Source organism: Odocoileus virginianus, chromosome 32 (genome assembly GCF_023699985.2).
Source record: "Odocoileus virginianus isolate 20LAN1187 ecotype Illinois chromosome 32, Ovbor_1.2, whole genome shotgun sequence".
Classification (NCBI taxonomy): Eukaryota; Metazoa; Chordata; class Mammalia; order Artiodactyla; family Cervidae; genus Odocoileus; species Odocoileus virginianus.
In genome coordinates this window covers 40,605,890-40,622,257 of record NC_069705.1, presented here as the reverse complement: position 1 = coordinate 40,622,257, position 16,368 = coordinate 40,605,890, and the positions used below count along the sequence as shown (strand labels likewise).

General features: G+C 54.2%; 1 protein-coding gene across 4 annotated transcripts in view; it reads left to right on the top strand.

The window, feature by feature from the left end:
- Positions 1-7,905, top strand: part of ARHGEF10 (Rho guanine nucleotide exchange factor 10) — a 60,565-nt gene extending 52,660 nt beyond the window's left edge. For 3 of the 4 annotated variants that reach the window (XM_020906124.2, XM_020906123.2, XM_020906122.2), the window contains 3 exons: positions 557-731; positions 3,825-3,947; positions 6,268-7,905. In XM_020906124.2, the coding sequence (XP_020761783.2) occupies positions 557-731; positions 3,825-3,947; positions 6,268-6,779 (810 nt within the window). In that variant the 3' untranslated portion in view covers positions 6,780-7,905. Of the gene's footprint in view, positions 1-556; positions 732-3,824; positions 3,948-4,357; positions 4,644-6,267 lie in introns of all 4 variants that reach the window. The other variant, XR_011485196.1, reaches the window with a different exon arrangement.
- Positions 7,906-16,368: the final 8,463 nt, after the last annotated feature.

The window sequence follows — 16,368 nt, the reverse complement described above, 5'->3', positions numbered from 1 at the left end:
TGCCGTCTACCCTTACGGGGTCTTCAGGGACCTCTCTACAGGGCGGGGAGTGGGGCGGGATTGTGATCCACTCTGGACTAAGAGGACTTCTGTGGGCATGCTGTTCCTTCTCCCCGAGTCTCCAGGCTTCACCCCGCCTGCCCCCCAGTCCCTGGCAGTGATCGCAGCTGCCCAGCCCCAGCCGTCCACCATGGGGACAGGGTGCAGGGGTCCCCCCGGGGTTCCCTGCAGAGAAGGGCCGTCAGAATGGAGGTGGGGGCACGCTCAGCCTAGAGGCTTGGGGGGGCCCTGTCAGACGGAGCAGGGACCAGAGGGGAGGACACAGAAGGGCCTCACCACGGGCAGCGCGGCCCCTCCCTCTCTTCAGGTTGGGGCTGATGGGTCCACACACGTGCGCCCGTGGGCCTGGGGTGATGGTGCCCACGTGGCAGGTGGCTGATGGAAGGTGAGGTCTGGGGCGCCAGCTGGACACCACGCACGGATGGGGGGACGATGGCCCCCCGAGACTCAGCACAGCGCCTGACGCCCCACCGTGTCTGTTCCCTTGTCTCCGCAGGGCCAGCTGGAGGCCCACCAGGAGGAGGGCATGGTGGTCTCTCACATGGCCATCGCCGGTGTGGGCATCTGGGTCGCCTTCACCTCGGGGTCCACGCTCCGCCTGTTTCACACGGAGACGCTCAAGCACCTGCAGGACGTCAACATCGCCACCCCTGTCCACCACATGCTGCCAGGTGGGGCCTTCCACAGGGCTGGGGTGCGGGCGCGGCAGGGTGCCCTCAGAGCCAGGGTCGCGGGCCGTTCCTCGCGGTCAGCAGGTCCTGGGGTGGGGGGCAAGACCTGTGGTGGAAGAGGGGAGGACAGGGGGAGACCAGCTGGAGGGTGTGGGGGACCTGGGGGGGGTCACAGGGCGGCCGTGGGGTGGGGGGCAGGACCTGAGGTGGAAGAGTGGAGGACGGGGAGACCGGCTGGAGGGTGTGGGGGGTCACAGGGTGGCCCCCCTGGGCTCCACCAGCCCCAGGAGGGTGGGTGTTCCCACAGCAGGACTTGGAGCAGCCAGCATGCAGAGTGGGGGCGTGGGGGCCGCGCGTGTGTGCGTGTGTGTAGGCATGTGGCTGTTACACACGTATGCTTGTCATGCATCAGCACGTGGCCTGTGTGTATAAGTGTGTACATGCATGTAGCTAGTATGTATGTATGTTACCTGACACGTGTGTGTGTCTCTGCGGGCCTTCTGGAAGTACGTTCACAGTTCGGGCATGTCGTGTACTTCCCCACTTGGGCCGCCTCTCCTGGCTGCTGGTGGAGCAGAGGCCACCCTACGCGGTGTGAATGGATCTGTGTAGGCCCCCAGGCGCCCCAGCCCCCAGTCCCCATGGGGGAGTGGCCCGTGTGCGCTGGGCTGCGGGCGGGCCCTATCTCGCTCTCTCCCCCTCCCGGCCCCTGGCTAACGCCCTGCATCTCGCCCACCTGCGTGGCTCCTGCCGTTGGGCTCGGGACCCACAAGGCCCTGCCCGCTGTCACAGGCCAGTGCCTGCTCCCCCGCCCGCCGCACCCACACCAGGCCTGGGTCTTTTCCTCCTGAGCTGTGGCCCATCAAGGTAGAGCCTCTGGTTGGCGCAGGCTCCGTGTCAGCGTGTCATGTGAGACATCCTTACAAGCTGGGAGATACCCAGGGGTTCATGCTCTGTCTGCATCTCGTATTTTACTCCCGGGTTTGGAGCTGCCAGGCCTGGCGGGCTGTGAGGAAGGTGGAAGTTAGAGCAGAACTCGGGTGTGCTGGCATGAGGCTGCGGCCACGCCAACGGCGGTGCCAGGATGCTCAGACAGCTCTCTGCTGCGGGCCTGGTTCTTGGTGCACCGGTGATCCTGGAGCAGGGACCTCTTCTCGTGTCACATATTGAATCGTTTTACTCTCGGGCCAGTGGTACACAGTGAGTGCCTGACACTCAGACCTTCAGTCAGCATATCTGCGCCCCGTGGGCCTGTGGCATTGCAGGTCGCCGGGCTCCCATCACCCTGGACACGCATGAGTGAGCCTCATTCTACAGCTGTATTCCTGAGGCTGCCCCAGTAGGTTTTGCTTTTTGTTCAGAAATGGCAGTAACACGTAAACTGTCCTTTCATGCTCTCTGTTCTCAGAATGTGCAATTCCAGTAGGTTCTAGAGATGAAGACTTTCCAGGCCAGAGGAATAAGAGTTGGAAAAAAAAAATACTGTAACTCAGGCCTTTTTTTGGGCACAGCGTTGATGACCTGTTTAGTTCATAGGGGCTTGGCCGGCTCCCCTGTGGGCCGGGTCTGCGTGTTGAGCTGCCTCTTTCTGTCCTCTCTGGAGCTCACTCTGAGCACCGTTAGTGCCACATCTTTGCCATAAAACGCGTTGGATTCAGCAGATGGAAGATGGTGGCACCTTGGGTCAGCACACATGTTTGCAAGGGCAGCCGGTCAGTCTTCCCAGCTCTGCTCTGTGGGTGGGGAGTTCTGGCCAAGGTTCAGAGGGTGGCGCATCCTCTGGGTCACAAGGGACAGGAGGATGCAGCTGTTTCCTGCTGTCTTCAGGGCAGGCATGCAGGTGGAGTGTGCTGAGAACTTGCATCAGATCGGCCTTTGAACTGCCCAAGCAGCGAACACAGCGCCTTCCAGGGGTGACACCACCAAATGAAACGGCCACGTTTCTATCTAATCTAAAAGTTACTGTAACTTTTCTAAGTACCATCAACCACATCACAAGGGAATTAAGCAACTTAAACCAGACTCAAGAGTGACTATTTGTAAGCTAGGGAACAGACTGAGGTGTAGGCGGACATGCAGGTCCTAGGTATTGCTAGAGCCCCAGCCACCCCCACAGGCACACGTTCAGGATTTCTGGGAACTTCATACACTGGCTTTTTATCAGTCACATGCCTGTGTTTAGAAGTAAAACCAGATCTTTGGCTTCCGTAGCTGTTCTTTTAGTTCGGTGGTAGTTGTTGCTGCAAAAGTAATCAAAAAGTGACTTGTGTAGACATGCTGACCTGCCTTTGGCTTTTGTGTTTAGACCATTCATTTTCACACTTTATCTAAGGGGAACTTCAGGTCAAATGCAGAGAAGCTGGAAATGACTCGTTTCTGGGGAACAGAAGGGTCCAGCTGTTCTGAAGTGTCCTGGCTTCCCAGGAGCAGCCTGGATGGCTGGTCTCGCGCTCGAGTTCAACACTGAAAGGAGCTGCCAGACAGCCGCCTGGCTGAGCTCCTGTTGGAGGCGCTGCTGCTGGGGGCAGGGTCGCGGAGGGGTGGCCCTCCCTGGGACTTCCGAGTCTCGTCTCAGCGTTTCCCAGAGCTGCTCAGACTGCAGGGGTCTCCTGTCCGCAGGGCCTCTGTGCAGCGCTCAGTCGTGTCCCTTCCCTGGGAGCCCGTCCCGCACTGAGGTCTCTGCTCACCTGTGCAGTGGGCTCTGGCGCACAAGGCCGCTGTCTGGTGTGCGTGTGCGTGTGTGTGTGTGCGTGTTCATGTGTGTGGCTCTGCCTGGAAGTGGGTGGTTTCCCTGGACAGCTCTGGGGGATGCGCTCATCTCTGGAAGCGCCGGCCCAGCAGTGCCAAGAGCTCGGATTGTCCCTCGGCCGCCGCCGCGTAGTCCTGAGTGCAGCCGGGACGCACCCGCCCCTCGGGGTCTTCCTCATCTGGCTGCCCCATCGCCCTGTGAGCTTAGGGCTCTGGCGACGCCCGCCCGCCCGGGAGGTGTGGCTCGGGGAGCACTCGGGGGTCTGCAGTGCTTCTGGGCAGTTCCCGGGACCCCTGCCCCAGAGCGTGGGCTGTGGGCACCAGCTCTCCTGTCTCTCTGACCAGGGCACCAGCGGCTGTCTGTGACCAGCCTGCTCGTCTGCCATGGCCTGCTGATGGTGGGCACCAGCCTGGGCGTCGTGGTGGCCCTGCCTGTCCCGCGCCTGCAGGGAATCCCCAAGGTGACCGGTGAGTGCACGGCGCGTCTGCGCCTCTGGGGCCTCTTCCCGTCCCGGGCGCTCCCTGAGCCCGCCGTCTGTCCGGCTCTTCCCGTCCCGGGCGCTCCCTGAGCCCGCCGTCTGTCCGGCTCTTCCCGTCCCGGGCGCTCCCGGAGCCCGCCGTCTGTCCGGCTCTTCCCGTCCCGGGCGCTCCCTGAGCCCGCCGTCTGTCCGGCTGTGTCTTCGCTCAGTGTGAATTCTTTCAGTGGTCTCTCTCTCTTTTCCTCCCACCCTTCTCTCCTTCATTTCTTCCTGTAAAGACTGTGTTTATCAACTTGAATCATCAGGTCATGCTTTTATTTTCCTGTTTCTGTCATCAGTGGTCCAGGGAGACCCTCATCCCCAAAACGTTTTCCTGTTACCTCTTTCTCCACCTCTTAGTCTCCGCCTTGCTGCACACCTTTACTCAGTGAAGACGGATGCTGGTATGTTCTGCAGCAGAAGAGCCCAGCACCTGAGCAGGCTCGGTTGTGCTTTTGTGCGGTGTCAGGAGGAACTCCAATGGGCATGGCCTTTTGCAAAGCACCTGGGTGTCAAGGACCTGAAGACGCTCTAGCGTCAGGAGTCAGGTTTCCCCTTCAGGAGCCTGTCTCAGGAAGCAGCCAGATCTAGGAGCAAGGCCTGATGCAGAAAGAACAGGAAAGAACCTGCAGGTCCAAACTCAGGGGTAGGGAGACTTGTCTCACCTCATTTGTGTATGGAAGGGAGCAACAGCCACAACAAAAAGTGTTCCGAAGAGAATACACTTCTAAACAGAAATTGGAAGGACACCCCATTCTTTTCAGTTCAGTTCAGTAGCTCAGTTGTATCTGACTCTTTGTGACCCCATGGACTGCAGCACGCCAGGCCTCCCTCTCCACCAATTTGATGAAATTGACCAAGTCCCAGAGTTTACTCAAACTCGTGTCCATTGAGTCAGTGATGCCATCCAACCATCTCATCCTCTCTCATCCCCTTCTCCTCCTGCCCTTAATCTTTCCCAGCATCAGGGTCTTTTCAAATGAGTCAGTTCTTTGCATCAGGTGGCCAAAGTATTGGAATTTCAGCTTCAGCATCAGTCCTTCCAAAGAACATTCAGGTCTGATCACCTTTGGAATTTACTGGTTTAATCTTGCAGTCCAAAAAACTCTCAGGAGTCTCCTCCCTAACACCACAGTTCTAATGCATCAATTCGTTGGCGCTCAGCCTCTTCATAGTCCAGTCTCACATCCATACATGACCACTGCAAAACCCAAAGCTTTGACCAGACGGACCTTTGTAGGCAAAGTAATGTTTCTGCTTTTTAGTGTGCTAAAAAGTTGGGCATAACTTTTCTTCCAAGGAGTAAGTGTCTTTGAATTTCATGGCTGCAGTCACCATCTGCAGTGATTTTGGAGCCCAGAAACATAGCCTGTCACTGTTTCCATTGTTTCCCCATCTATTTGCCATGATGTGATGGGACCAGGTGCCATGATCTTAGTTTTCTGAATGTTGAGCTTTAAGCCAACTTTTTCACTTTCCTCTTTCACTTTCATTAAGAGATTCTTTCGTTCTTCTTCACTTTCTGCTCTAAGGGTGGTGTCATTTGCATATCTGAGATTATAGATATTTTTCCTGGCAATCTTGATTCCAACTTGTGCTTCACCCAGCCTTATTGTTTTACCCAAATGAAACTTTACCTTCTCCGTTTGTTATGTGACATGTCTCTCTACTACGGGATGGTGGACAGGTAGTGGGAAAGGATGGAGTAAAATGAAGTGAGTGACCATATTAGGTGCCAATTTGCAAGTAAGAGGTGGAAGTCATATTAGAAGTGGGCTTCCCAGGTGGCGCTAGTGGTAAGGAACCCACGTGCCAACACAGGAGATGCAAGAGACTCAGCTTCAATCCCTGGGTTGGGAAGATCCCTCAAAGGAGGGCATGGCAACCCATTCCAATATTCTTGCCTGGAGAATCCTATGGACGGAGGAGCCTGGTGGGCTCCATGGGGTCGCACAGATTCAGACATGACTGAATTGATTTAGCACCTAGAGCAGGTGAGAAGGCTCGGATGCAGAGAGTGAAACACCTCTTTTATCACTTTAACCATTCTAATCAAGTGCCAGACTGAGATAGCATTGATGAAGGCCATGGCTGTACTTTTTTAGACCGTGGTTTCGAGGGCATTCTCGGAGTAACTGGAAGTGCAAGGGATCGTGGCCTGGGCGCGGTTTTCCTGCTGAGCTGTTGCGCGCAGGGTGTCCCAAGTGGCCGGGGTGGCAGGGGGCGCGGGGCCCTGCCGGGAGGGCCAAGCTCAACCTGTGCCCTTGCAGGACGAGGCCTGGTCTCCTACCATGCACACCACGGGCCTGTCAAGTTCCTGGTCGTGGCCGCGGCCGCCTTCAGGGCCGACAAGGACAGGCCCAGGGACAGCCCGCCGCCCAGCGCTGACCCCCAGGACGACGAGCAGCAGGACGCGCCTCCCGGCGAGGCACCAGGGCTCTGCGCGGGCCGGGGCGGCCCTGATGTCATCTGGCTGGGTGCTTCGCCGGGCACCATCACCCAGGGCAGCGACGTTTCCTCCTCGTCTGGGTCCCCGACCCCGTCCCAGGGCTCCGGCTCCCTGGAGCCCCGGCCAGAGGAGAGCCTCGCCCAGGACCTCCTGCGCTTGCCCTGCACATCCCCAAGCCGAGGCCGGCGGGCCCGGAGGCCCAGGGCCAGCTCCGTGCTGGTGGCCTGTGGGGGCCAGGGCCACTGGCGCGTGAGCAGGAAGGCCAGGCCGCAGCGGCCAGAGGAGCTGGCATCGTCCCTCATGGTCTGGCAGATCCCCTTGCTGCACGTGTGAGCCAGGGCGCCATCGCGCAGCCACCCTGCTTGAGGATGGATCCCCGACCGTCTCTGGGGCCTAAATGTGCAATACCGTCCTGGGCGCGTCTCCGGGCAGCCCCTCGCTGCTCCTCGCATAGCAGAGCCCGTGGTGAACGCTCATGGAACTGGGGGTGTGGACGCCGTGTCCACGCAGTGGGAGACCCCGGAGGGTGCTCTGCGTCTGCCCGATTACCTGCAGAGCTCGCAGACGTGGAGCTCACGGGAAGTCGTGCGTGTGTGGTAGTGGAGGGGTTTATTAACATTCTCAGAGCAATTTTACTTGATTCAAATTCACTACTTTTATTTATGTTGTATATCCTTTAACGCCAAAATAGACTTTGTAACAATGAAGAAAGCTGGCTAAAATATACCGGTCCAGGTGGTGTTATTTGCTTTCTGAGTTGAGTTTTCCAAAGTGCTATAATGCATGTATTATATATTTTTAACAAAGTAGTATTTTTATATCACAATTTTCTATTAAAAAAATTAACAAAGTTTTAGTCAATATATTATGTGTAACATTTCACAAATAATGTTTGCTTTGAACCAAAATGCTCAATTCCTATCAATAGAGTTAAGTGTCGACACCCAAATACCCACGTCAGAGACGCGTGTGTCTTTGTGTCACTGGAGATGGGCAGACGGCGTTTCGGTCCATCCTTCCCTGCTGTGTTTGCACCTGTCGACCAGGAGCACCTTCTGGCTTTGAACGCATCCTGAAGGATGTGTGGTGCTGGTCAGGGGGGTGGCCTTGCTGGCAGTGGACACAGGACACAGGAGGGGTGGCCCTCGGTCAGCACAGCCCGGGCACACGGGCCGCCTGCCCCGGTCACCATGAGCGAGTGACCTGGGTTCACTGTGCTCCCCGTGTATCTGTCCACCGATGTTCTACTCGCTGGGTGGTTAAAAACAGTGCAGGCATTCACCCGAGACAGATGTCTCAGCACTTTACAGGTGACTAAAAATGCTAATTTTGTGACTTAGCCAAATGTTTTCCAAGGTGCATACGTGCCCCCATGTGAAGTAATATCTCCCCATGTTTCCTTAAACTGCTAGCTGCTATCTTATTTCATAAATAAAGTCTTTTTATTTAAAAAATACAACATCCACCATCGTGAGTTGCCTTTTGTTCCCATAAAACACAGTGAAAGTGAAGTTGCTCAGTCGTGTCCGACTCTTTGGGATCCTATGGACTGCAGCCTCCCAGGCTCCTCGGTCCGTGGGATTTTCCAGGCAAGAGTACTGGTGCGGGTTGCCACTTCCTTCTCCAGGGGAATTTCCCGACTCAGGGATTGAACCCGGGTCTCCTGCATTGCAGGCGGACACTTTACCCTCTAAGCCACCAGGGAAGCCCCCCATAAAACACAGAGGTGACTGTTATGTTCGCAGGATGGTCCGCTGGTCCCTTCCAGCTCGGCCTCCCCCGTGTCGATTCCAGAGGCGGTGCAAGGTCCCTGTGGAAGGATCCTTTCAATCTCCAGTCGCTGCTGAGAGACTCCAGGGACGAAGTCTAGAACTTCTCAGTCTTTATTTTTAGTGATGTCGTGTGGACACGTGCTCCCAAGCGCCTGCGTGGCAGGAAGTCGGGCCGGGGCTGCAGGGCAAGGGGAGGCGGGCGGGTGGGCGCCCCGGGGCTGCAGGCAACACTGCGGGAAGTCAGGCTGGGGCCAGCCTTCCTGTGCTCCCCAGGTCTGGGACGACAGGGCTGGACTCACAGGAGGAGCTAGGGGAGGGCCGGGGCCACTGCTGGGACTGGGGCTCGGCCAGCACTGCCAGCGGAGCCTCTGCCGGGAGCGGTCTCCTGGAGCCCGGCCAGGGTGCGGAGCAGAGACAGGGCCGGGGCACGGACCACGGAGCTGATCCCAGAGCCCTGCCCTCTGTGTTCGCTGGCCTTGCCGGCAGTAACTGAGCACTGGTTAGCCTGACCGGCTGGGCGGGAACTCCGTCCCCCAGAGCGTCCACTTGGATCCAGAGGGCCTCGGTACCTCAGGCTCACATGGACCGCCTTGTCTGCTGTGCGCAGCCCAGCGTGTAGGCTGCTGTTTGAGATGTGACCTTCCCGAGCGGCTGGGGTGTGCTTGCTGCCGGACAGCACGGCCAAGCCCGGTGGGAGCATGGCGGGGAGGGCAGGGGGTGCGCAGAGCGGAGGCCTGCCCACCGTGGTGTGTGCACAGCCAGGGCACCCCGGGAGGGGACGCAGTGGCCACCTAGAAGAGGCAGGAAGGCTTCCTTCCCAGTGCCCGCAGGTGAGGTGTCAGGGCGACACCTGCTTCAGGTGAGCAGGCGACAGTATGCGATGCTCTCATCGGTACGTAACGGGGCTTATTTCTTCTGCTCATCCAAAATAATTGTTGGTTTCCTTCCTTGCTGCTAACCTAGGGGATTCCTGTTCTGGCTTCAGTGGTTCTCAGTCAGAGCAAGTGCCCCCTCCACCTGGGGGCGGGGGGGTGCAGTCTGCTCACCATCTTCGGGGGCAAGGGTGCCGCTGGCGTCCAGAGTGTGGGGCCAGGGATGCTGACAGACCCCGCGGGGCACAGGGCGCCCCCAGTGTGGGCACAGATGCTGACAGGCCCTGTGGGGCACAGGGCGCCCCCGTGTGGGGCAGGGATGCTGACAGACCCCGCAGGGCACAGGGCGCCCCCAGTGTGGGCACAGATGCTGACAGACCCTGCGGGGCACAGGGCGCCCCCTTGTGGGGCAGGGATGCTGACAGACCCCGCAGGGCACAGGGCGCCCCCAGTGTGGGCACGGATGCTGACAGACCCCTCAGGGCACAGGGCCCCCGAGTTACCCTGGTCGAGGCAGGTCTCGGCGGCTCCTGCTCCTCTTCTTGTGGCCCCAGCAAATGTTGCAGTGTGATGTCTTTTCTGGTACGAACATATGGGATTCCTGTTCTGTTCTCAGATATCCTCAACTTCTCACTGGTCTGTTTGGTTTTAGCACTGCTTTTCCAACTGGAGTGTAAAACACCCTGTGTAGGTCCTGAAATGGAACTTCTCATGCAGACTACCGGGTGTGAACAGAGGTAAAGGCCCACATTCAAACGGCCTCACTTACGTTGGTCTTTAAGTAAGACGCACGATAGTGATAAATCTATAGCCTAAAGAAAATTGGGATCCACACTCAGCCAAGAAAGAGAAAGAGGAACCTGCCCTGGCGGGAGACCCCTAATGTTTCATATTTTAAGCAAGTTCGACATACATGCATCCAGATTTACAAGCACGTCAGGCGTGGACTCTGGCTTCCGCATAAACTCAGAGCCTGGCATTCCTCGGGCACAGACCGTGGGGAGACGAGGGCACTCCATCCAGATTCTGTGGCTCCGTAGGGTCCACGGCTGACATCAGGCTGACAGCTGTGCCCTGGGCTCTGCTCCCAACCCTAGCCCCAGGAGAAACCCCATCCCCCATCCAGACTCATCGGCAGATAACTCTGGAAAGCCGCTTTGCTGGTATGTGAAGTCTGTGCCAGCATCTGAATCCCATTGCAGTGAGTTTTCCAGAAACACAAACCAGGGGTGAGAGCACCTGCCGTGCTCACCAGACGTCCAGCTGGGGCTCATTACTTCTAGAGCCTCCGTTTCCTCGTCTGTATACAGGAGGAGCTTCTGCATGAGGTTTCCAGGAGATTCAGATGAATAACGGGTGGAGGGTTTCACTGAGTTGGTGTCTAATAGGTAAGGCTCCTTATTTACTTTACGCTTTGGAGGTTCACTCGTTAGGCCTTCACTATGAAGAGATGATTTGAAAAATTAAGCACTGTTCTGCAGTCACAGTATGACCAGCGGGGAGGCCAGCAACATAGAGGGTACCTTTCGATTTGGATTTCTGTCCTGTTTAACCCTGCAGGTCATCAAAGCCCTTGTTCATACTGCTCCCTCGGGGACGACAGGGCTTCTCCCAGTCCGGGGACCCCCTTGCAGGCAGGATGCGCTGGGTTCCTCCGGCCGCGCGGCACCAGCACCGGGTTTGTGGGCTGGCCTGGCCCTCCGGCCCCAACATCCTCGTCCCGCGCTGTCTCCTTCTATAGTCACGGGCAAGCCTCCTGACACTCCTGTGTGGAATCATGCATCATAAACCAGGAGTCACGAGCTGGATGACAACTTGGGAAAGATCCGTCTCAAGACTCACAACCAGCCCCCTCTCCCCAAGGGCATGTACACCCCAAAGTTGGTCTCTGCTCACAGCACGAAGCGTCTCTGGGGTGGACAGAGTCAGTGCAGTGAAGGGAGGCGGCACTGAATTCATTTCTCACAAACGATTCCTGTTCTTGTAAGCCTTCCTGACACCACTCTCATGGCAGAAAGTGAAGAACTAAAGAGCCTTTTGATGAAAGTGAAAGAGGAGAGTGAAAAAGTTGGCTTAAAGCTCAACATTCAGAAAACTAAGATCATAGCACCTGGTCCCATCACTTCATGGCAAATAGATGGGGAAACGATGGAAACAGTGGCTGTCTTTATTTTTGGGGGCTCCAAAATCACTGCAGATTGTGACTGCAGCCATGAAATTAAAAGATGCTTACTCCTTGGAAGAAAAGTTATGCCCAACCTAGACAGCATATTAAAAAGCAGAGACATTACTTTGCCAACAAAGGTCGTCTAATCAAGGCTATGGTTTTTCCAGTGGTCATGTATGGATGTGAGAGTTGGACTATAAAGAAAGCTGAGCACCGAAGAATTGATGCTTTTGAACTGTGGTGTCGGAGAAGACTCTTGAGAGTCCCTTGGACTGCAAGGAGATCCAACCAGTCCGTCCTAAAGGAGATCAGTCCTGGGTATTCATTGGAAGGACTGATGTTGAAGCTGAAACTCCAATACTTTGGCCACCTGATGTGAAGAGCTAACTCATTGGAAAAGACCCTGATGCTGGGAAAGATTGATGGCGGAAGGAGAAGGGGACGACTGAGGATCAGATGGTTGGATGGCATCACCGACTCAATGGACATGAGCTTGAGTAAACTCTGGGAGTTGGTGATGAACAGGGAGGCCTGGAATGCTGCAGTCCATGGGGTTGCAGAGAGTCATACACGACTGAGCAACTGAACTGACCTGAGCTGAAGCCTTCCTGATTTGCTCTCTGAAGCAAGGATTCATTCAATCATTTGGAAGGAGAGTGTTTCACTGTGAACATGAACCAGGGCATTGGGGCTGGACTCCAATTCCTGCTCCACCTCATACAGAATGAAAGAGATAGTGAAAGCCTCTGAGAGTTCAACTTCCTCAGCTGTAAAATGGAAGGAGTCCCCACCTCCTAGGGTCCTACACATGTGTGTGTGCACGAGTGTGTGTGTCTCTACACTTAGTATTTTGCAGAATTATACTTGTGCTTACATATAGACATACTGCATAGATTTATGTGAAGTCATACTTAATTGCAGATAACTTGCTCAAACATTATGAATTCATACCTTGAAAATAGTTTAAAGTAACTAAAATTTTTAGTTTCCAAAAGAATATTTGCTAGGATCGACACTAATAAACGTATTGGCCATTTAATGATGGTAATATTTACTTGCTTGACGAGGATTTATCGCCTCCTGGTAGCTTGCAGTCTGCTGAGAAAAGTGTGTGGATGACACCTGACATGGTCCACGCAGACCAGGGTGTCCACGCAGACCAGAGTGTCCATGGAGACCAGAGCGTCCACGCAGACCAGAGTGCAGGGCGATGAGAGAGAGGCCTTCAGCCTCAATGAGGTCACTGGATCACTGACTCAGCAATGACTGAGGATCACAGCGCTGACGGTTACAGGAGGCCACAGAGACAGGCTCTGCTGTCGTACTGACGTCAGGATAACGAGGGCATGAGTGTGGACCAGGCACTGTGTATGGTGTGAAATGACTGCACTGGCACGACCAGGGCACAGTCCGTGTGGGCGCCCTGTCCAGTCAGGAGCCAGCAGTGCTCCAGAGAGCTTGGCAGCATCCTTTGTTCTGAGCACAAGGCTCTAGGCACCAGAAACACACATGAAGAAAGGAGCCCCCGCTGTTCACGGAGTAGCTCACAAAAGGATGGAGATGCACCCAGAGTCCAACAGAGCTGAAGGGAGTAGTCAGGCTGGGTCGGGGGAATGCAGGGAAGCAACTAGGAGCAGGGCTTGCCTTTTCTACAATGTGCACAGAACTCTTAAATGAACCAGGGAATGCGGTTTCCACGCCAACACACAGATATTCTAATTAATTTTTTATGCCAAGAGACTCAAAGTACTTTGTAGTGATTGGATCAATTCCTGACAGCTACTGGAATTTAATTGCTTTTTTTTCCCTTGTGGAAGGCTGGGGGAGCGTGTGAACTCGGGGCTGTTAAAAAGAAAATGCTCAGGGCTATTCAAGGGAAAATGCTCTGCTCTCTGGTACTAGCACGCAGGGCTCAGAACCAGTGGCCGTGACCTGCCAGCCACCCCCTCTTCTACACACGATGCACACTCTATGGGGGAGCACAGAGCTGGGGAGGCCAAGGTATTTGCTAGAAATCACCCTGAGCGCAGTGACAGAATTAGAAGTGACAAGGGTGAGTCTTGTTCCCCTAAGATTACGACCTACGGCGCTGAGTGCTTTGTAGCCAGCATCGTGGTTTCTTCCCCGGGGAGGACAGTCACACCCCACTTCACAGAGATGGACAGTGAGCACAGAGGGTAAAGATCTTGTCCGAAATTCACAGAACTTGCAGTGGTGAAACTGGTGTTAGAAACCCTACCAGCCAGATTCCAAAGTCCTGTTCTCCCCCCTGCTCCAGGAAGCTTCCAAATGTGGCTTTGAGCTCCCCCCACTGCCCCCAGACTGGGACCTGGGTCAACTTCAGGGGCCTTTTAACCATCGTGACCAGGATGATTCCATGAGCTTTAGTTCTATTTTTTGGGCACAGTTTTGCACAGTGATATATTTGCACAATTGAAGTCTACCATCAAGAGCAGGCTCTGAGCCATGAGAATTTAAATAGCAAAATAGTTTTCTTGAAAGACTCTAGAGATAGATGTCTTTAAAAAATATTTAAGATAGCTAGTGCTTCTTGACATTTTTATACCCCAGGTTCAGTTTCAGGAAATCTAGAGGTCCCTGGCATTTGAATGAACTCCTAATTAAATATATGTAATGTTTCTTAGATGGTGATTGCAGCAATGAAATTAAAAGATGCTTACTCCTTGGAAGAAAAATTATGACCAACCTAGAAATCATATTAAAAAGCAGAGACATTACATTGCCAACAAAGGTCCGTCTAGTCAAGGCTATGGTTTTTCCAGTGGTCATGTATGGATGTGAGAGCTGGACTATAAAGAAAGCTGAACGCTGAAGAATTGATGCTTTTGAACTGTGGTGTTGGAGAAGACTCTTGAGGGTCCTTTGGGCCACAAGGAGATCTAACCAGTCCATCCTAAAGGAGATCAGTCCTGGGTGTTCATTGGAAGAACTGATGTTGAAGCTGAAACTCCAATACTTTGGCCACCTGACGCGAAGAGCTGACTCATTGGAAAAGACCCTGATGCTGGGAAAGATTGAGGGCAGGAGGAGGATAGAGGATGAGATGGCTGGATGGCATCCCTGACTCTATGGGCATGGGTTTGGGTGGACTCCAGGAGTTGGTGATGGATAGGGAGGCCTGCTGTGCTGCGGTTCATGGGGTCACAAAGAGTTAGACACGACTGAACTGAACTGAACTGAACTGTTTTCTCTGCATTTTCCATTGATCACATTGGGGCCATCGTGCATTAAAAAAAAAAAAAAGCATCTAGGGACTTCCCTGGTGAGTCAGTGGTTAAGACACCGAGCTTCCACTGAAGGGGGCACAGGTTCGATGCCTGGCCGGGGATCTGGGATCCCTCATGTGGCATGGCATGGTCAAAAAGTAAAAAATAAAACATCTGAAGTCTGAAAATAAATGAGGTTCCCCACACGGCTTCTCCACTAGATGGTATAGAGATTGCACGGGTGTTTCAAGTTAATTCATTTATTTTTTCATTCCTTCAGTAAATGTTTACTGAGAACCTAGTATATGCCAAGTATTGTAAATCCGCTGGGGAGAAAAGTTAATATGACTTACGAGTGGATCTCTGGAAGCTGGCAGAGTGGTGGAGAGGACAGATCGGGACCTCAGTGGTGACAGCACCTGTGGCCGGGGAAGGCCTGGTGGCCCCTGGAGGCCCCTGGAGGCTGATGCAGATAGGTGGCCGAGGAAGCCAGATGGTGCTGTGAGGCTACGGTCAGGCCCGAGTTCCTCTTGAGAAGATGCGGGGAGAGGATACATTTAAACTCCCCTCCAGATATCTTTAAATCACGGTGTACGGTAAGCTGGTTACACGCAATCTCCGTTGAAAAAGGTAAAGTTTTTACCTTTCAGAGATGCACTAAAATGATCCCATAAGATTCTAAAATATTTCTGACATCAGTTGGGCAAAATAAAAATGGTGCAGGATAGGAGTTATTTTAGCATTCAAAGGTCTGCATCCGCTAGAATTAATTGATAATTTAAGGATGTTATTTCCCATAAGTTTGCTCTATGTCTGCCTCCTTTAACCCCAATCCTGATGTATTGTACTTAGTAATTAAACGATCTTTTAAAGGATGGTCTCAGGGCACTAACTCTGGTACTGAAAACCGAAGAGCACGTTAACATTTAACTGGTGAAGACTGATGAAGGCAAAATTTTTAAAAATAACAGTAAAGACATAAGCTTTCTACACCTATGGAAATTTAATCATCACTTTTCACAAAACCTTTAAAAATAACATTGGCCATCAGGGGGCCAGTCTTTTTTTTTTCCTTTCTTTATTTATTGAATGTGATCGAACTTCGTTGCTGCGAGCTTATTTTCTCTAGTTGCAGAGAGTAAGGGATACCCTCCAGCTATGGTATGAGGGCTTCTCACTGCAGCGGCCTCTCTTGTGGAGGACGGGACCTAGGGCATGTGGACTCAGCAGTCACGCCTCCCAGGCTTCAGAGCCCCACTCAGGAGCTGTGGTGCATGGGCTTAGTCGCTCCGAGGCATGTGGGATCATCCTGCACCAGGGATCGAACTCATGTCCCCTGCATTGGCAGGCGGATTCTTTACCATTAAGCCACCAGGGAAGCCCCAGCGGTCCCATCTTAACTAGAACTGACCCTGCAGGAGAGCTGTGTTCAGTAACAGAGCCGCGGAGGCTGGGGCGGGGTTGGGGGGGGCGCACCTCGTGTGCGCTGGCAGGTCTCTGGCTTCTCCCCGAGGTTCGCGGTCCAGGTTCGGAGGGCCCCCCGTCGTCCTGCGCCCGGTCCCCGCTGCGGGGACCTGGAGGTGGGGGGCCACGTTTCTAGATACAAGAACAAGTTTCAGCGTTTCCTCTACTTGAGTGTTCTCAATATTGCCTTTTTACTCCGGAGTCTGCACGGATGTAGGCAGTTTTTTAACCACTAAATGTTTCAACAACGCATCGTCCCTAATTTTCCAAAAACTTAAACTCTAAATTCCATTATTTTATTTTATGTATATTCTTTTCTCTGGGGGGGGGGGGGGGTGAGGGGACTAGGACACAAAAGAGCCTGGTCTGTGGCGGGGACCGCGCCAGCGGGGACCTGTTTCTCGCTCGGTGGTGGCGGAG